General features: G+C 40.9%; 2 protein-coding genes across 2 annotated transcripts in view; one reads left to right on the top strand and one right to left on the bottom strand.

Annotated features, from left to right (window-relative positions):
* Positions 1-1,132: 1,132 nt before the first annotated feature.
* znf503 (zinc finger protein 503) lies at positions 1,133-4,919 on the bottom strand. The gene is made up of 2 exons (XM_083694885.1): positions 4,421-4,919; positions 1,133-4,019 (listed from the first exon to the last, which is right to left on the bottom strand). The coding sequence occupies exons 1-2, from the start codon at positions 4,673-4,675 to the stop codon at positions 2,619-2,621; spliced, it is 1,656 nt and encodes a 551-aa protein (XP_083551011.1). The 5' UTR covers positions 4,676-4,919; the 3' UTR covers positions 1,133-2,618.
* Positions 4,920-9,972: 5,053 nt separating this feature from the next.
* The window catches only part of lrmda (leucine rich melanocyte differentiation associated), a 235,303-nt gene continuing 223,610 nt past the window's right edge, over positions 9,973-21,665 (top strand). The window contains exons 1-2 of the mRNA XM_083694550.1: positions 9,973-10,151; positions 10,835-10,935. Coding sequence (XP_083550676.1) covers positions 10,110-10,151; positions 10,835-10,935 — 143 coding nt within the window. The 5' untranslated portion in view covers positions 9,973-10,109. The remainder of the gene's footprint in view (positions 10,152-10,834; positions 10,936-21,665) is intronic.

Raw genomic sequence — 21,665 nt, 5'->3', positions numbered from 1 at the left:
CTGTCGCTAAATCCCTTTCCTCTCCTCTCTGTCTCTTTCCTGTGAGCCAGTGGAAGGAGGGGGGGGGGGGGTGTAGTGGTAATTCATGCACACATGTGCCTGCCTGTTCCCTCAGTGACAGGGCCAGGGGGAGGGGCACATGATAAATTGCTTTCCACCAGGGACCTTCGCACACAGCCACCATGATGTGGGTAAAAATGGAAATCGCTTCCTTTCACCGTCATTACATCAGTTTAGAACGCGTGTGGGCCTCAAGACAGTAAGAGAGGAGTTGTCTTTGAGCTGCTGGTGAAATACACAGAGAAAGATCTTTGTGAGGTGCATGGTATTCAAACAGCCAATGGCGGCGGGTGGATGTGTGTCCAAAAGATTCATAAATACGTATGACAATATTCAGGTGATCATCCATAGCAGATACTCATAGTGAGCTACACTTGAGCTTGATGGACATACGACAGAAGAGATAGAGATGTGTGGCAGTTGTCTCTCGTGGTCACATCAGAAACACCCAGAAACGTGTGACTTTTCTCCATTTGGACACAATTAGAATTTCTGTGCTAAAAAAGCCACTGCTTCAAGCCATTCTCAGTTAGCTCTACTGGCAGTTACAGGCATGAATGTATTTTCCTAGATATATAAACTATAGTCAGACACAAATTATATATACTTTGGTATTGTCATAAATAGTGGAGTCAAAGGATCTTTTATAGCCTATTGTATGTTATATACTTATAAATGATTTGCCACAATTTATAGTTTCAAACTAATTCAAAGTCAATGTGCATGCATGCGTTAAGACTTGACCATAGCATGTGAGTTATATGGGCATCTATAAGTCTAGGCCTATATTTCATAGAAGTAAGATTTAATTATCGCGATCTCATTCAGAAAAACTTAAATAATTAGGCTACCTGACAAAGCAATACTTTTTTCCTCACGTGTTTCGCTAATGAATGCGACAATTAAGGCATAATCAATAACGGGATTGTCTCTGGTCCAATAAATAGGAAATTCGACTGATGTGTGTACACTCTTTTGGCCTGAAGGTTTTCAGCCTCTCTCATGTGGAGCAGCTGACACAGAACACATGGCCAGCTGTTGATGAATTTAGTCTCACAAGCACAATTCCTGATCAAAATGGTAAACATAACACGTTTATTACCAATCAATCAAGAATTGCAATAACAAATGCAGGTATAGGCTGGTAACACAACTTTGGAAAGTCTTGAACATACCATACCATATTTTTCGTCACCAGTATTGACAAATATAGGATTATAATTAGGGAGGAATTGCGTTTCCAAACGAAACAATAACGCTTCTAATCATCATTATATCATTCACCGCCAGATATTTAAGCTACATTTGGTACGAAATGTAATTATAAAATGAGCCAAAGTTCCCTGGTGCAAAAACTTCCATTACGCCTGTCCTGTTCCCTTATGCATTAACAATGTATTTTAGTTTTAGTTTATTGATAATAAAAACATCTTAATTAATAACTCGTAAAAATGAACACAATATCAATATGTGTAGGTCCATGACCGTAAAATAGCCTATAGCAAAATAAGAGTATTTCAAACCAACGTGTCTTTTTAGGCTACAGTTTGTTGCCGACATAGATTACACATTTCCATGCACATTGCTGTAGTTTTTAAAATTCAGGTTTAACAAGTAGCCCGTTACACATTTGACGTATGTATCCTCGCTTATAGCATTTTAAAGCCTGTACACACACACACACACACACACACACACACACACTCAGCCAAATTATCGAATAATGTCCAATCTCGTACGAGTTGCATTAGGTCAAATAGAAAAGTGTGTGCTTTGTCCTAGACCAATGTGACAGGTCACGTTATTTTTTTTTGTTTAGAAACAATTTCAGATCAAATGAGAATGAGAAATAAAGTAAACTTGTACATTTAAAATGTAATAAATAACTTTGAATAGACTATAGGCTAAACTATACCCAAATCGGCTCATTAGTTGTCTATGGTCAACAAATTAATATGGTCAATTTACCAACATTTACCTCAACTGTAGACTAAGTCTCATAATGTCCCTTTACAATGTCAACGAAACACACAATTATCAAATCAAATATAGCCTATATGTGTTGGTCAAATTGTTAATAAAATGAGGCACACGGAGTTATGGAACAGAATTGTTTCTTATTTTTCCAGAATACATACAAAAAAATACCAATTCTCTTTCCATGGTATACACCTGAAAAATAACGGCAATTTTAAATGATGTGGACAATTTGGGATTTAAGAAACAAACATGCATGTAAATTATTTTCTTCTCAATGAGACATTAAATAAGAACAATACAATCATAGCAATTTCAAATTAACATCGAAATGAAGACCCCTATTGTATTAGTATTCTACCATGTGTGTTTTCACTTTACCTATAGAGATCAATTTAAACATAATGCACTTTTGAGTTGCTCAAATATCTTATCAATTTGTAGCTATTATCGTCCGCTTTTAGCCGACATAAATAAATACAGAGTCCACGGATCCCGTCCTTAGGCTGGAGCGTCGATATAAAAGTCTTTATATTTGCATTTACATAACTATAAACCTTTTTTCAAAGACAAATTCTGTTTCACTGGTATCCCAGCGCCGATGCTGTTGTGAGTCTCTGGCCATACAGTGCATAAGGGGAGTAGTAAGGACCAGTGGCCGCAGGAACAGGGACAGGGGCGCCGTTTGGCAATGGGCTCTTTGAGTATGGATGGTAGCGGCTGCTAAGTCCAAACGCTTGATGCGGGCTTCGAAGCGCCAGTGTCCCGGGGCTTCCCGGGCCTCCTGAGTGTGGCATGTGCACATGGCACGCCATGGCCGCTGCTGCAGCGCTGGCTAACGATGAAGAGCTAGGGTAACCCGATATCAACTTTTCTGCCCCAGTGAAGGCGGTGTGCGTCCTCAGGTGATTCAAAAGTTCCTCGGAGGAAGAGAAACGCTTGTCGCAAGGTCCGTTGGCAGACACCCAGTTACAGACGTGGGGAAGGGGGTCATTGGGTAGCATGAAACCATAGGGGTACAGCGGGTGTCCGGTAAAAGTTGGCGGAGAGGAGTGAACGCCATGCAAATGGTGTGTGGGATACATGAAGGGGTACCCAGACTTCATAGCATTGGAGTCGTGCGTGCAGGCACTGGCTGCGCCCGCTAAGTGGCTGGCACAGTGGTAACTTAGGCAGTAAGGGTCTCTACACAGGCTGGCTGACATCATGGACGGTGGGGATGCCCCGGCCAAAGGGCTGGATCCTGCCTTACTGCAGCCCAGTGAGCTAGCCAGCTGTGCATTAACCAGGCTCCCTCCGTGGGACAGGAAGTGTTGGGGATAACCAGCGTAGGCCCCGGCTAGACTACCCGGATAGGCCATGCCAGCAGGCGGCATGGGGAACACTGTCTGGCCCGGTTTATACGGAGAAACAGGAGCTACAAGTCCTGATCCGAGAACAGATGCGGAAGAAACGGAGGTGACAGTGGAGGATTCAGAGGAGGCTTTGGATCCAGGTGTTGTCTCCTGGTGTTGGTTCACCTCCACGCTAATTCCACCGCAACTTACGCTTATCCTGCTGTGGCTGTTAGTGGTATGTCCATCCGTTGTGACATTTTTATTACAATCAGAGTCTTTCTTGTCATCCCTGTCTCCACACTTCCCGTCTGACGGCATGGGAGAGGCAGAAGTGCTGGAATTCGGGCTGCCAGTCCGTGGGGTAAATGGCTGGCAGGTGGCGCTAGGCACTCGGAAACCGGATTTCTCTCCGCTGGAGACGGCAGAGGACGAGTCCTTCTTATCAGACGGTTTAGAATAGGGTTTGAAACTAGATTTGTCATCCACACCGATGTCACTCATTTTTAGAGGGCCGGATTTCGACTCCTTGTCACTAGATCCATTTGATGTCACGGAGGATAGTTTGGAGGAGGGCGGAGGATCCGGTTTACCGATTTGAGAGCATGTCTGCGCCAGAAGTGCCAGCGGACTCTTCTTGGCATCGAGCTTCAGGGAAACAACAAGACCAATATTTAGAAATCTAGAAATCAAAAATATACAAACAACCTTGAACTAATGTATGCCTCTCTTTAGGTGGAATTACAACCAGCATAAGCCAAGGCTTAATAACCGAACCAAAACAGAATACTGCGCAATGCACAGCGTTTACGCACAAGCCTCGTCCGTTCGAACTATTCCAAGTCAGTTATTCAATTCACTAAACAAAATCCCTTATTAATGATCACACTATAATAAAGGTGTATTCTGACTTGTATGTATTAAAATGGTGGTCTGTTATGCCTGTGTGTTGTGTTCATTATGTTCAGCACAAAATCCCCAACACCATTTCTATAAGATCACAGAAATGAAACTTTCCACAATATTTCACCCACATTTTCTAATCTTACCTCGATAGGGCTAATCGGTGTAGATGGCAGAGGCTGCAGATACTCTGGGTGCAGAATGTGTCCTGATCGTGCGGTAAGCATTTTCAAGACCTTGATGGGGAGGCGGTTAGCTTGCCGTAGGGGGTCCGACGGAGGGACGGCGTGGAGAAAAGGCTTGTTGATATTCGCGGAGCTGCTATTCCGAGGGTCGCTGATTTCCCAGGCTAAATGAGTATTTCTGTTTCTCAGAGCAGAGACCGAGGGCGATGTGATCATGTCCCAATTCTCACGAAATTAGTCGGCAATGCATTTATCGGATTCATTAATAAAGCGAGAAACGCACACAGTGGCTATTTCTAAGAGCCGGAAAACAGTATGTAATCCGTATAGTAAGAGAAGAAGAAGGTGCGGTAGCGGGGAGGAGTGTGCGAGGTTATCGCAGATCCTTGTCTGCGTCTTACACCATGAGCGCAGCGCTTTATGTGTCTCCCAGCAGGTCCGCGCTCTATACTCCCGAAGTACGAACTGGTAGAAATGTTCACTTCAAAAGCATCTGAATTAGTCCGAGATTAAAGCCTTTGCCGCCTTCCAATCAAATGAGACCCCGAGGTGATTGGAGGGTCAAGGGGATGTGACGTTCTCCTCTTTGTAAGCTTCTCTATTTTGACAGCTCGGGGGAGGAGATAGTGTTGAATATTTGGGTTGCCATACGCGCTTTCACCATTTATGAGCCCGGGCTGGGTTGTTTTTGTATTTGGATGTCGGGAAATGTCAAGTATAGACCCAGTCTCTGTGTAAATATGCAGGGGCCACAAAACAGAGATAAGATATTTGTCTGAAAATGAATTACTAGCCTATGCACGAGTTACTTCATGCGGGATACGTGAAAGGATCGGATGAGATATAACGCTTTCCAAATGAAGTAACTTATCTACCCGCCAATTTATCTGAGTGACAGACAAATGACTATTGCATTGCAACTGTTGAGCTTAAAATATTTCACCATGAAGTGGGTTGAATACAGTCTGACCGTTATTAGTTAAAGTTTTTCTGGTATAGGCTAATGAGTATTTCCAGGATAAACTTTACCCACAAACATAAGATCAACCACTTCAGCTTGAGTTCCCCAATCAGACAAGCGTTGACAGGAACAGACCAATGCAGTGATGGAGGGATGTGAATGTCACATGTTTTCAGTATAATATACACCGCCCTTCTATTTCTATCTCCACCCCTCCGTCAACTGTCAATTCTGCTCCACCGCAATCAATCAGTTATTTGTCAGGGGCTGTCAATCCGCGCTTGATTTATGTCAGCTATTGTAGCTGATTACATGCGAGTGTGACTGGGGAAAAGGACAAATGGGAAGAGCGGCATTTCAGAAAAGAGACACTTAATTTGAGGGAAATAAATCATTCTCGTGTTAAATTCAATTTGTACACGCATCGACAATAGGCAGAAGGCGACGTATGGCATCTGACTTCTCCGTGTCCACAAAATGTAGGACTGTAGACAATTTGTGAATAAATATGGACCATAACCCGACCAGAAATAAAGAACTAGGATAAACTAACCACATTTTATATGGATTCAAGTAAACAAGGCGACGGAAGGCTCCGCTCTGTCGGTGTATGACTGACTAATTCAGGCTTCTCAACTTTTTCCCGTCACTGCTTTAGACAAGGAATGTGTCCAAAATGCCATAAACATGCTATGGACTTTTATGCTCAGATGTCAGATAATTTTTCATAAAGTTTCTTCAAAGCCCAGAATATATTTCAGTAGTTGTAGCGCCGGTGAGTCTTCTCTAAGAGGACATGATACAGTAATATAACGGACCCAACTTAATACACCTTTAGGTCATAGGCTTAGGCCTATGAAATAAAACAACATTGATTATACATGTGTACACTTTATAACTTAATTTTTACATTTTCAAATGTAGGCCTACAGCAAATTTAAAATAAAAAGAAGTTCTGTTTTCTTCTTTCTTTCTTCATTTATCAGACAGTATATTGACACTTGTGTTTAACAACACTGTTGTCCAATCAGCTGAATGGGAGTACTCATTTAATTAATTATTTACAATTATCTATAAACAACACTGTTATTACACATCCATTAAGTGGACATTTCCCCCAAAACAAATCACGCAGGGCAGGTGCAGAGTGGCCATAAACATAGCAACATGTCATTTTAACACAGAAAAACATATGGCCTCAGAAGTTCGCAGAACAACAAACAATATGCACAGATGCAAACGTATCTCTACTTGTATCCTTAAAACCTGTCATTTTGCCTCTGGCATATTGTCACCCCCATAACAAGAATAACAAAGAAAAGGAAGAAAAAATAGTCCAGACATTTTATATTGATGTCAACTCGATTTTATTTACATACAATGAGAATGATTTATTTTATTTAAGAAGAAGAAAAGAGGACTGATGGAAAGAAAGAAAGAGAAATGGTCTGTCAGACCGTTGAGAAAAGAAGTTTAAAATGCCTTGAACTATTCACCGCTGAGATGGCTAATCAGTATTGAGGCTCCGGGGCAATCGGGCAGCTTTTCAATGCGGTTTTCCTTTCATCTCAATCGGGATGGAGGCGCTCAATTAAAAGCCTATCAGTTTGTAAGTAAATCAACGCCTATCAAAGTTGTCACATCAAACAAAACGATTATTATTGCAACCCGCCTCCGCCATTAATCTCTCTCTGTGGTAATCCGCTTGACAGGTCATCTTGGAGAGCAAGAAAACCTGGAGTGGACAGTCACAGGGGGCAAACAACAAAACTAGGAAAGTAAATATATTTATTTTAGCCTTCATAGAATTGTTGAGAGACAAATGATAGAAAGCACTAAATACAGGCCTATATACACTATACTTCAATTTGACGCAATATTGTAAGACTTCTAAATATAGTTATCCAGTTTCTGTGTATAATACAAAATAAAACGTAATCATTAAATATTTCACGTTGTGATTGTATTTTATGTTGGTATAGTATTGTATACAGCTATTGAAGTGACAATAACTGTATCATACAATCATATAATGTAGCAGTCAATGAAGTAATTAAACTACCATTACTATTTTATACCTTGAGGCCTAGAATGATATCAGGAAATTGTGTTAGTGCGCGTGATGGCCTACCCAGAATTACCATGAGGCCGATTTGCACCCACTTTTTAGCCTTTGTAACCTTGATTGATTGTATTCTATGGCCATAATAGTTGTAAGAGCGAATACCTCACTCATTATTGTGTCTCTGTGTGTGTGTGTGTGTGTGTGTGTGTGTGTGTGTGTGTGTGCGCGCGCGCGCGCGAGCTACAAATAAATATGAGGTTATATTAAATCCACTGACTAGATTAATAAAAAATAAAACAACAATATTTGCCTATTTTGTCAAAGCTTTTAGGTCTACAACTGGAAACAACACTAGACAAAAAGTGTATTGTAAAACATACTTTTTCATGGCTTTAAAAGACAAGAATAAGCAAAACCACTCTTTTACATTCCACAAGATGTTCTGTGGAACAGGGCGAGCGTTTCACAATATGCAAAGATGCGTGATTGATAACAGGCTTGCTGTTTTCTGCAAGGGCTGTCAGTCCATGACACAATACGTGAGTTATTGGAGCAAAGAAGGGCAACCATAAATTTACAGCGTCGGGCGAAAACCCTCTTTATTGTCCACATGACGAATGGGCTTCTGCACCAGACACCAAATACTTGGTATTACCCTTAAATGGGAACACATTTTTGGCGGCCATAATTCATGATATTTAAATAGAAAGTTTTAAATCTGCCCATATAATTCATAACGGCGACATGTTTATGAATCATTCCCTGCATGCAAATATAATTATTTACAGCACGGCGGTAGCTGAGACTGTGTTAGACTGTCAGCCGTGCGCTCAAAGCTACGCTACACCATGTATGTGAGGGCAAGAGTAAAACTAGTGTTGAAACAGGAGTTAAAATTGATATTTTCAAATGGAATGTCGGAAATTGAAAATTATGTTATCTAAAGACGAAAAAAGTAAAAAAAAAAAAAAAAAAAAAAAAAAGTGTTTTACACTTGCACGCAATTGCCCGTTGCTCGGTACCTCGCGCCATAATTTTGGCTTGATTTCTTATTCCGCTACATGAGTGACAAACTACTACAAATAATGATACTGGTCAGGATACTATTAGATCTCTAGGAGTTTAGACTTTGGCAAGTGAGGATTTTAAGAAAAATATCCACGGACTACTCCAAATGGGATGGCATAATACCTATACTACCTCAAGGAAAATAGACCTTCTTGCAACATCGCAATTACTACTATAATAGGCTACATGCACGAACGGGATCATACTTGTTCACAAACAGTTTTAGGAGGAGTAAAAGGTTAAAAAGAGGTTATGGTAACTGTAACATGTATGAAGCAGATTACCTGAAAACACAGGCTAACACGTTCCGATGTGTGAAACGATAGATGTAAAACTGTGAACACAGCATAAACGTAATCCCTTGTTTAGGCTACTTATATTGCATTGCATAGACCACTCGATACATTAACCGTTACATTGTTACACATATTATACAATTGTGAAGTTACGGTTCCAACAGCGACTGAAACAAGCATATATTGGCACGATAGTCCCGAGCCGAGAGCGAAGCTTTTCCGCGTATAGGAGGTCCTAAAATGACGTCAGCGAACATATCCTGTGAATCAGAAACAGGGACAGGTCATCAAGTGTAAGGGTTGTATTATGCACCATGGCTGTTTAGCCTCCACTTCGTTGAGTTCCTCTGGTACACCGTATAATAAATATGCCGTCCGCCAACCAAACATGAACAAACACCATAATAAATATACCTACAAAAATGTACTGTTTAGAAACTGACATCTAATGACATTTATGGTAAGATTTTATGTCCTAATTTACAGTCCCATTTCAGCTGTAGTATGTATAGAACACTTATAGGCCTACTTTCTGTTATTTAATACTAGTTAAATACAACTGGTTATTGTCTATCTGTCACTCAGACATTTGTATCATATCACAAATGAAACTGATAGGTTAATTGCTTATTAAGGCCAGTAGTGGGCTGGTTTAAAAATAAACCCAACCATACAAAAAGGTAGAATAGTATGAGTAGGCAATTACTATGCAATTACCATATTTCGTTTTTTATGTGATTGCTGTGTGGGTTTAAGTGTTTATAGCCGAGTGCAAAATCAAGACGCATTCCTATCAACATTGTTAAATGGCAACAACGTTTTTTTCCATACTTTGGCGTCTTGTTACTCCACCTGTTCCTTCAGGATATACTTTTTTGGAAAGTCTTCAAAGTATCAAAAGTTACCTTAAATTAGATCTCACCTGATTTCAGATAGAATAACTTAGAATAACTGTCCGTTCCAGTTTGGGACATCTAGTTTGCGGGTTCCCATTGCAACGGTTAACTACTATGGGACTGCATGCAGCAAAATCAGTAAAAGCGCGTGCTTCCGCAAAGTGTCAGCTGATTCCGAGGAGCATGCGGAAGAAGTAAATTAGAAACGTCAAGTAGTGCAAAAAAGTATCACAACAACAGTGACAGTGTGCTATAGCCCGCTTAAAGTTAAGTTGCTTTTAATTTTTTATAAAGGGGACCTGGTGAACTAAGATAGTTTACCTCACCGAGGTTGTCATTGCGCGCTGTCAACACCATCATAGTTATGGCATGCAGCGAATCAATGGTCGCAATGAATGGAACGCAAGTAAGTGTGAAACAAGGACTTCTTTTTCATGTTATGATATGTGTGTCGTCATTTATAAATGTAATGGATACTGGATAGTTCTCAGTGTACAAAGGGAGTTTTTCGGTGCTTTTCTGGTATCGAAACAACGTTAGTCTACCAGTAGGACCTCATGTGAAACGCTGTTTCAACTCCAGAACGTGTCCTGCGACTGTTATTTGGCAGGAGTCACAACATGCACCCAAAAGTGTAATGTCATATCAAGACATAGGATATTATAAACCTGTTTGATCATGAATACAATTTGTATTGTTGTGTAGACCACAGAAATTGAGACAACAGAAGTTATTAGCAGATATGTTCTACATTACATATATCTGTGAATTAAAAAGTATAAAACATAAAACTGTCTGGGTATCAAACTTTGCAACCTCATGATAACCCACCGAGCTAAAGCCTACATTACCTATGAGACCCACCATCACTCCATGTGCAGTTTGGAGAGTCACATTTGACACCTCAAGTTCATCCACAAGTGCTTTAAGTGCATAGTTAACATACATATGCTTGTTATAATGAATTTGGGGGGGGGGGGTATCCCCAACCGGGATTCAAACACAAGTCTCTTATAACACACTTATAACATACCAAGATCCACATAATGACCCTTTAATCTCTTTTGATCTCTTTCATTGATTTCCCAGGTGTCCTATATTGGACATGACTGTGAGGATATCCCAGATTTTCTCGGTGAAAGATATGGACAGTTTGCAACTCGGTTAGATCTCAGCTTTAATCAATTAAGGTAAGTTATGAAAGGGATTAGTGATGAACACATCATAGTATTGTCTGGAGGGAGATGCTTAGTGTTGCTTCGGCAAATCTCTCGTAATAGAGAAAACCTTTGTGACAATAAGAGGACAACGATTGCATGCAGGATCTGTTTACTCAAGTCGTCATGGTAACACGGTTTTCACTTACAAACGTGTGCTGGCAGATGTTTCCGATTGATCTTAGATGCTTTTCCATATGTTTGACCAATGCCATTGCTTATCCTTATTGTTATGATGTAAGATTGTTGAAAATTCATTTCTTAATTAATTTCCCAAAAATATTGACTCTTAGTTTTCATTTGACACCCAATTGACATGCTCTGATGAATTTCACATTTTGGTTCTCATGGGTCCTTTTACACAGAACTGCCCTATACTGTAAGGATGTCCAAAGTTATGGTTTGTTCCAAGTTATGTTCCATTCAGTTTTCTTCCATTTTCTTCAGTGTTGCAAGCTAGCTAAGAACACAGCTCTCAGCAGCAACAACTCTTCGCAGTATAGTCCTACCCGGTCGGAAAAGACGAAACACTTAACAACAAACAACCATTCTACAGGCATGTGGGGGGAGTGTTCTTGGAATGTAAAATTCAATGAAATTGTGAGCACATTCTTCCTCCACTCCGTCTAGTTCTGTCTAAAACTGATTGGCTAATCTAAAATTCTCCAGACCTCCCAAGCAGATGTGAGAACAACGTGATTTGGTGGTATGCCTACGCAAGACTATGATACGGATATAACACATGACTTGAGTGTGATGTTGTTTACAAACAATTTTAATGTTCAGGGAACTCATGACTTTGACATGTTTGGGTATCATACACTACAGGGTCTCTAAACTATGTTTTACCTTCACAGTGCTTGTTAAATACAGTGCCTTGCTTAAGTAATGGGACAGTGAAGCATTTTTTCTTCTTTTGGCTCTACACTCCAAAAGTTTTGATTTTAAATCAAACCATTACTATTAGGTTCAAGTAGACATTCTCAGCTTTTATTTGTGCATATTGGTTTCACCATTGTGCATATTGGTTTCACCATTCAGAAATTACAACACTTTGTATACATAGTCCCCCTGTTTCAGGATACTCAAAAGTGATAGGACACTTGGCGTGACAGGTGTTTCTCGTCCAATAGGAGTGTTCTGTCACATCATTTGTGCAGTCATAAGAGAGCTCTTAATGTCTAGTATTGATTCTAGGCCTTGCGCTTGCCTTTGGAGTCTGCTATTGGTCTCTGTAAACATGAAGACCAAAGATACATCAATGAAAGTCAGGGAAGCCATTATGAGGCTGAAATATCTAATATCTATATCTATCAGAAACATAGCCAAAACCTTAAATCTACCAAAACCAACAGTTTGGGTTACATCATTAAAAGTAAAGAAATAACTGATGAGCTCAGCAATTGCAAACTTTGCCGGTAGGCCAAGGAAGACTTCTACAGTGGATGACTAAAGAATGCTCACCATTATTAAGAAAACCCTGAAAACAGCTGTCCCACAGATCAGGAACTCTGTCCAGGAGGTAGGCATGAATGTGTCAGAGACTACCATCCACAGAAGACTTCACCAGAACTACAGAAGCTACACTGCAAGGTGCAAACCACTAGTTTGCCACAAAAACAGGATGGCTAGGTTACGGTTTGCTAAAAAGTACCTAAAAGAGCCTACAGAGTTCTGGAAAGAGACAAAAATGAACATGTACCAGAGTGATTGCAAGAGTAAAGTGTGGAGAAAAAAAGGGACTGCCCAATATTCACAGCATACCATCTCATCTGTGAAGTATGGTGGAAGGGGTGTTATGGCTTCAGCATGTATGGCTTCCACTGGAACTGGCTCACATGTCTTAATTGTTGATGTAACTTGACAGCAGCAGCAGGATTAATTCAGAAGTGTATAGAAACATCTTGTCAGGCCAAGTACAAGCAAATTACAGACCCAAAACACACCGCCATAGCAACTAGGGAGGTTTTCAGGCCCAAAAAGTGGAAAGTTGTTGATCTACAGATTTAAATCATATTGAACATGCATTTCATTTGCTGAAAAAGGGACTTAAGGCAACATGACCTCAAAAAAATAGCAACCGAAGATGGCTGCAGTACAGAACTGGCAGACATACCCAGTGTCTGGTGGGGTCAATGGTTTGCAGACTTCAGGCAGTTATTGTATGCAAAGGATTGTCGACCAAATGATTGAGTGTGATTAATTTGGACATTTGATAAATCAGTCCCATCACTTTTGGGTACCCTAAAATAGGGAGACTATGCATAAAAAGTGTTGTAATTTCTGAATGGCTAAACCAATATGTACACAAATACCATCAAATAATAGCTGAGAATCTCTTGTAAGTCAGTTTTGTGTAGTAAGATTGATTTCAAATCCAAACCTTTGGAGTGTAGAGCCAAAAGAAGAAAAAATGTTTCACTGTCTCATTACTTATGCAGGGCACTGTATATGTTATCACCACTATATCACTAATGACATGATGAGCTTCTTTGTTGTCACCTTCATGATCTTCTTTTTCGTAATGATGACATAATGTGCATTCTGCAAGTTGGTTATAAAGTATTTACATCTGACCTGGTCTCATCATTAAATGAGAAATACCCATACTGGTAATAAAAACTGCATCAAAGATATACTTTCCCATTTTTGACTGCATATTCAACTCAAGGTAGCTAGCTACAGTACCTGACCTGTCATTGCAGGCAAGCAGAGCTCTGCATTAAGTGCAATGTATGTGCATTACGTGGTCTGAGGTGTCATCAGAACATCAAAGACCTCTCGGGTGCACAAGAGCTGGCTCTGTCTGTGCCACGCTGTGTTTGGATAAAAGGCTTGATCAATAAATGTGACATGTTAATGCAGAGGCAAATAGAATAAAAGATTCCTCTGACAGGACATGAAGGATCACCTTGTGGCAGCTGGTTCATGGGGGGGGCGGGGGGTGCCATTCCATTTCAACAGCAGGACTGGCAAAGTTGATCTGACAAGTAAAAGAGGAGAGATGATAGTTATAAGGTGCTTTTGTTTCAGAGCCCTTTTCTTGACCTGTCAGGCCATGAAGGCCTCCTGAATGGGGCTCTTTTTTGTCATGTGAAAATTGTCGTCTTGAGGCAGTTATCTGTGCTGGAAATGTGGAATCTTCCGTTTAATTGATTCGCTTTGCGTCTGAGACTGTCACATTAATAATTGCTAAATCCCGCGCTGCCCCAGTGTGTTGTGCATAAATGTGTGCTTATCAGAGCATTAATATTCCTAATGAACCGCTGCGATTGGAAAATGAGCATTGGCTCACTGGATTTTGATTTGCCTTTTCATCTATTGAAGGCGTCATACTCGAGGTTTCAAACATGAAGGCCAAACAAAGGTAATTGTGTATAATGTGCAAACTGCAGTGTCCCTCAATAGATGTTCTACTGGTTAGTCTACAGGGTGTTCCACATAGGTTCCTGAAGTCTTATTAAACTCTTAACAATAGTAGAACATTTAATAATGGTTTACTACATGGGTTAATTGAAAATCCTGCAATATTAGTTTCAGGTCAGCTAAACTGTGAATTATGTATTTTACATCTTTAATGCATACAGGTATATTATGAATGTGTTAGTCATACTGTGTGACATTATGTAAGGTCAATAAGAGAACAATTGCAATAATAACTCAAATGAGCATAATAATGTAAAAAGATACTAGCTTTTCCCTTTGCTTCATGTTCATGTCACTGTTGTTTGATTATTGTGGCAGAAGTTTTACTGGGCCAACGACACACACATGGAAGAGACAGTCCTGTGAAGCTTATTGATTTAGATTAAACACGTTTGGCTTATTACAGACTGGTTAGCTCCCTTCGTTGACCTCTGGTCCCCAAAGATGATTTCAAAACAATCTTACAACCAGGATTGTGGTCAGGTCAGGTGTTGCCCAATGTTGCCCAATTCCTCATAGGCTGCTGCTAAGGGAAGTGTTTGCATAGAGCCTCCGTCTTAGCCCACAGTTGATATTTACTTGCTTTAATGGACATGGAAGCTTGCAAGCTGCAACACACAGCTTTATGGAAGATGACTGAAACAAGTTGAATATGTGTTGGTTTTCAAAAGATCAAGGCCTGCATTTGTGTTTCTTGCCCTTGAATGTGTCACATTAAGAGCTTGATGTCCAGAATCAAATATTTATAAGTCTGACATTACTAATTCATTATTAATTTTTAATTTAGTTAAGGGGGAATCTTAGATGCCAGTTTTCATTAACGAACTTCAAAGGACTGTATGGACAGAGGAGCAGAGCAGAAGCAATCAAGTGGTACCAGAGCCATTGGGGGCTGATATCAGTATTGATTGATTGATTGATTGATAGTTGCAAACATGTTGTACAACATAACACTTCATTTTCCACTCTGTATTTGAGGTTTGTGCATTCAAATCTAGTTGATGTTGACGATATAAAGCAATGCTGCTCTTCATATTTCATCATAATATATAACTACATCTTATATCAGCATATCATACTCCATACTCATCCTACCAACATTTAGTTATGAACTTCCTGTGTAACAGAGTTTCTATTAGAAGACATTATTAGTTATAGCCAGATCCAACAAACCACTGTAGAGCCTTGAGTGTTTCCTGACCACATGAGGCTTTAAAAACTTGAGTTCCTCCTTTTCAAGTCATGTGGTTGAGAAACAACTATGGTCCCTCCCTCTTACCCTTCACTGAAACTGGAGGCTGTCGAGGTCACATGACTGTTCTCTGAGGTCACAGAGATGTGAAATGGCGGTTGGGTGGAGATGTGAAATTGAATGAGTGATGGGACCATGTGATACAGTGAAGGACGTGGAGTGGTGGCCCAACAGACCCATAAGACCTCCCCCACCACAGCCCAGGAGGACAAAGGCACCCAGTCACACAGCTTAGCAGAGAGACTTCCAGTCCAGACATTATGAAATGAGCATGAGAAAAGCACAGGGATAAAGTTAAGATGTATGTAGTACAACATGTGGTCTTTCCCGGGAAGTCTTGGTACTACTTATTAATCACTTCAGAACAACTATGTGATGGTTATAGCCTATCATGCTCCATTTCACGCCACAGCACCACAGAGAAAGATACCAGTGAACTGACATTCTGACCCCCCCTCTTGCAGTGTCACCAGAAGTCCCCCAAGCACTATAACTACCTTCAGAAAGATGCATTTTCTTCCTGCCATATTACCGTAGCCAAGTGGATGAAGGTGTCAGAAAGTATTGTGGGTAATCTGCTCATTTCTGTCTGCACAATTGACAGAGCTCATCCTCAAACTTGACTCCCGAGTCACAGTGAGAACGAAGTAGCACCTTTCACTGAGCGGTGTGTGTGTGTGTGTGTGTGTGTGTGTGTGTGTGTGTGTGTGTGTGTGTGTGTGTGTGTGTGTGTGTGTGTGTGTGCGTGTGCGTGCGTGCGTGGCTGAGAAGTTAATGGCAGGATAAAGTTGGGGGCGCAGTCTGTCACACCTACACCTCTCTCACTGCACCAAGCTGTCAGGGTGTTGCATCAATGTGTCGAGGGAGTTCACACTGAGGTTTGTTGTCGCAAGACAGTGTTGGATGTTATTGTGTTGTTGTCCACTTTGTTTCATGTAAGCAGTGTGCATTACAGTGTGTGGTGGTGGGGAATGCCTTGTGTTGACATGATACGCCTCTCTGACCGTGTGCACATTGAGCCAATGTCTGTTGAATGTGCTTGCATCCATTACCTGCTGTAGTATCATATTTGACACTGGAGTTTTGAAGAGCTTCCTTGAGTGTAACACGTGTGGGGAATGTTTATATAATGCGATTGTTTCAGAGCAACAGACAAAGGAGTTACCACCCCTCTTGAGATGAAGAGTGACAACCAAAAAAAAAAAAATCACAGCTGTATGAATGACATGTTTTGTGAAGTGAAAGAGACTTGACAGGTTGCTATTCACCTTGCTCTGCTTCAATTTTCACCTCTTGTCTAAAGGAGTATTCCTTGACTCGATACTCAACTGGGTTGTTCCTGATCTGCAACATCTGAACCTGGGCACGTTGCTCCTGATCATTCTCCTCTACACATTCAGTATGTTATAGCAAACACGCATGCATGAAGATGCTGTACATCCCTATATCCTCATGATCTTTTAATCTTAATCTGTGTGGTAATTGTGATGGAGATGACTAACTTTCAAGGCCGTTTCATCAGCCATGCTGCTGAATGTTAAGCGTGATGTATGTGCTGGTGATTATTGCCCTCTTCTCTTCCCACTAAAAATGGATAAATCTCACTAAAGGCAAGTCGTCTCGCCTTTTCGATGTGATGTCTCCTGCCGTAAGTATCCTTCTAGAGTGTACTACTAATCCATAATGTAGTAACTGATTAAACACGTTGTGACTTGGTGTGTCAATCACAGAAATGAGTGCACAAAGTGGAGCACAATTTCTAATTCAACACTGCAATTACTGTATATTACTATAACCTATGTTGTTTTCTCACTAGCATATAGCTCTGTTTTACTACTCTGGTGCAGTGAAGTCCAATCAACTTAGGCTGTCGCATCAAAAATATATTGTTTTGAGAATTATACGCAGCAGCTGGACTCTCAGGATAAAGCTTTTCAGTTGAAATACGGCCCACCATTTATATCCCCCCCAAAAGCTGTGGGGAGAGGAGCCCATATTAAGCTTTTGCATTGCAGATGAACTCCCAGCTACCTGTGTGTGGAGGCTATGTCGCTAGTGGCAGCCGTTTTGCATTTTAATGACAAATCAAGTATGCTAACTGGCGTTTTAACAGGAAAGTGCTCTAAATGTCACCCGGCTGTCAAAATGAGATGTAAGTACTCTGATGAAAAGAGAACAAAGAAGACAAAGTAGGGAGGCCTGGTACACTGAGAAATGAAATAAAACCTTGTATGGGCTGTCAGCTGTGTCGTTTTATATTCATATCTAAAGCACATTATGGTATTACTCCGCCGCTCACGCCTCACTCATCTGTCTCTCTTAATTCGTCACAGGCGCGCCTCTGTCTTTCAAGTCCCTGTATGTCAACACGGGAAGGGTCCTGCTAATTGACAAATGAGTGTCACAGACATGAAGTGCTGCTTCTCTCTCACAGCTAGGTAGACTGTGGCCGTTTGATGGGGAAGGGAGGGGGGTCTATTATTGGCATAAGCCCAGTAAGAGGCATTAGACTGGGCCTGAAATGAGAAGTGACAATGGGGAGAGAGAGGCTGTCATTGTCTTGGCTTGAGTGTTCAATCTAGTGCAGAGATGCCAGTATGCAGATAAAGTGTCAGTTAGGGAGAGAGAATATGAAAAAACGTCTGTCTGCATGACGTTCTCAAATCACTTAACTAGGGAGGTGTGTATGTGTGTGCGTGTGTGTGTCTGTTTCGGTGCTGGTATGGAGATATATTTCATATCAGATCTATCAAGGGGTAATATCCAGGGATAACCAGGTCTGTATCTCATGAATTAGGGAGTATCCAGTGTTCCTTAAGATTTAACAGATTTATACAAGAGAGATGAGAGAGACACGGCCTGGCAGGAAATAATGTATTCATATCTGGAGCTATGCTATATCACATCATTTATAACATGCTCTATCACATCATTTATAACATGCTATATCACATCATTTATAACATGCTATATCACATCATTTATAACATGCTATATCACATCATTTATAACATGCTATATCACATCATTTCTCTGGTATTAAAAACACCCCTTTTAATTTTCATTGGAACAATTTTCTCAGTGATGAACTACTCAGGGGAAAGTACTGAGAAGATGGAGAGCTCTAGAAATAGCTCTCTAAAATTGGATAGATGGAATGGACGGTGAAATTGAGTAATATATTGGTTGTCTGCTGTTTTTCCATCTCTCCAATTTTAATATGTTTCCTCTTTTGTCATTCTGCATCTTTGTCCAGTGATGACATCTTGCAATTTTATAGTATTTGATAAATAGCTTATGTTCTGTTGGAAATTGAACAGGGTTACAGGCTTCGGTAACACTTTACATTAAGTTGCCATGTACTGTAGACGCTACACTTAGTCTGGTAGCCAAAATGTAATAACTGAGCTATGCACTGTAGCTTCAGATAACATAGACTGAGTTGTAAGCAAAGTTATTGTGTTCTGACTATGTTATAACAAATTGGTTATTATATATAAGTATATAGTAACTGTAACATAAAAACATGCATCATATGTCTTTCTAGCAATACAATGCCCCAATAGAATAGAGTGCCCCAAAGTGTAACACTAAAGTTAGCCTGTGTTAACTAGCTCAGGTTTATCAATGATGTATGAACTGCAGAGCAACAACCTAGCCTAGAGCAAACTGGTAAAGAAAACCACATTCTAACAATGTGTGTGTGATTTCACCCTTTTTTACCAGGTAAGTTTACTGAGAACATATTCTCATTTGCAGCAACAACCTGGGGAGTTTAGCCAAGACACCAGCGTTAACACGCCTACTCTTGCGATAAGTGCCATGGGATCTTTAACGACTCGGGAGTTCGTTTTAACATCTCATCCAAAGGACGGCAACCTCTGCAAGGCAGTGTCCCATTCACTGCCCTGGCACATTGGGGTCCATAAACCAGAGGGAGGAGCGCCACCACTTCCAGCAGCCTGTTTTGGTACCCCCATCCAAGGATTGGCCTGCTTAGCTTCCCAGACAAGCCAGCAGAGGGATGCAGGGTGGTGTGGCTGCTGCTGCGTGTGTGTATGTGTGAGTTCGTTTGTTCGTATGTGAAGAAAGGGTTCATCAAAGGTCTCGCTATCTGCATCTGATGCCCATGTGTCAAAGTTAACATAACCATAGTCAAATGAAATCCCGCTGGAGAGGGACCTCAAGAGATGTGGCGCCCAAGGAAAGGGCACTGTCTTACAGTAAGACCAGCCAACAAGAGGAAAAGATTAGAAGGTCTTTTCAAATTTGTTTTGAAATGTTCTCGGGGGCAAGTCATGCACTCTCTCTGTTTTGGTGAGATGACAATCTTGTATCTGATAGAAAACATTTTTCTTCCACATATTGCAGCCAGACTGCAGCAATGTGGTATTAATTTAGAGCTCTCTCTCTCTCTGTTGACTTACTCATCTGACATAAATGAAAAAGCAGGTATCATGATGTGTACTGGTTACACCACAAAGTGTGTGTGTGTGTGTGTGTGTGTGTGTGTGTGTCTGTCTGTCTGTCTGTCTGTCTGTCTGTCTGTCTGTCTGTCTGTCTGTCTGTCTGTCCGTCAGGAGAACCACAGAGTGTGTACATGTTGTTCTATTAAAGTTCTTAACACTAGCTTTGCGTAACCCCTGTTACGTTGGTTGACTTGGGTTATGTTATGTGAGAGTGCCACACATGAACACTCTCAGGCGCCCTCAGGGATTGTACTGGATCTCTTTAGATGGAATTGACTGTAGTCTGAGTGAGACATAGATCACACCAAATATAGTTAGGCTGATTTACACGCTGTCGCTGACACAACTGAATGCTAACAAGAGTGACTCAACAGGGTTTTTGTTCAACTATCTTTTATACCCAGTATGAATGGGGCTGCAGTGCACATGAGTAGGCCTTAGTCCTCCAGCCAGCTCCCAGCTGTAGTTTCTTTCACCAATACTGTATAAATCCCCTATGTCTCTGTTACAGCACAACAAAAGCCCACTGATGGCAGCAGAATCAACCGTAAATCAACGTCAGGGCCACCGGCCTTCTAGAGCATTCCGTGGCACACTTTCTAATCTTAGACCATCTCGTGGCGTTGGATTCAGAATGGAATGGAACATCTTTATGTTTCTTTTGTTCGAATTAAATATATACTGGGCACCGGTGCCATTCCTTTTATGACTGCGTCACATTTTTTATTGTATATCCCAAGACGAATGGCGTGCCACTGACACAGAGATTTACAGGCCTTCAGCTTGCAGTGGCAGGCCTTTAGAAGGGCCTGCTGACACACAGCCAACACTTTGGAGGGGGAGAATAAAAGCTGCCGTTTTATTGGCTCTAAGGAAGAGAGACAGAGGGAGAGAGAGAGAGAGAGAGAAAGAGAGAGAGAGAAAGAGACAGAGACAGAGGGAGAGAGAGAGAGAGAGAGAAAGAGAGAGAGAGAGAGAGAGAAAGAGACAGAGGGAGAGAGAGAGAGAGAGAGGAAGAGAGAGAGAGAGAGAGAGAGAGAGAGAGAAAGAGACAGAGGGAGAGAGAGAGAGAGAAAGAGAGAGAGAGAGGGGGAGAATCTGTTTCTGTACTTTATGTTTTTTAACACTGTTAACTGTCACAAGGCCCCCACTATGAGGACGGGATTTATTGGGTATTATTTAGAAACTTGTCAGTGGTAATGACTACAGCTATGATTTCAATTATCACCCACTAAATATAGCTTAATTCACTGCCTCACTGGACATAATTAGCTGGCCTGACATCATTTTTCAAAAATTCGATACCATGCTATTTTAATATTTTATGTTGACCAACGATTTAATTTTCCTCCCAGTGCTTGGCATGTGGCGGGGTCCCACTCCCTCATGTGCAGTTGTACTGTCAGAGCTATTGAGTTCAAAGCCATCCCAGGGATATATTTTTTCCATTGACAGAAATCCAATTAGTTTTAGTACACAGTCTGGCTGAATAAAAAGGCTCTTAAAATCTACAATATGTTTCCTTAGCGTTTTAGCAGAGCGCAAAGCCAGTGATG

The sequence above is a fragment of the Argentina silus genome (genome assembly GCF_951799395.1).
Source record: "Argentina silus genome assembly, chromosome: X".
NCBI classification, from domain to species: domain Eukaryota; kingdom Metazoa; phylum Chordata; class Actinopteri; order Argentiniformes; family Argentinidae; genus Argentina; species Argentina silus.
Note: the sequence above shows the minus strand (reverse complement) of the source record. Positions and strands in the feature narration are given on the sequence as shown.

Bases quoted from the DNA above. Each gene is read 5' to 3' on its own strand.
- znf503 (XM_083694885.1), bottom strand. From the start codon at position 4,675: ATGATCACATCGCCCTCGGTCTCTGCTCTGAGAAACAGAAATACTCAT. The intron at 4,020-4,420 runs GTAAGATTAGAA...GTTTCCCTGAAG, and splicing joins CACCGATTAGCCCTATCGAG to CTCGATGCCAAGAAGAGTCC.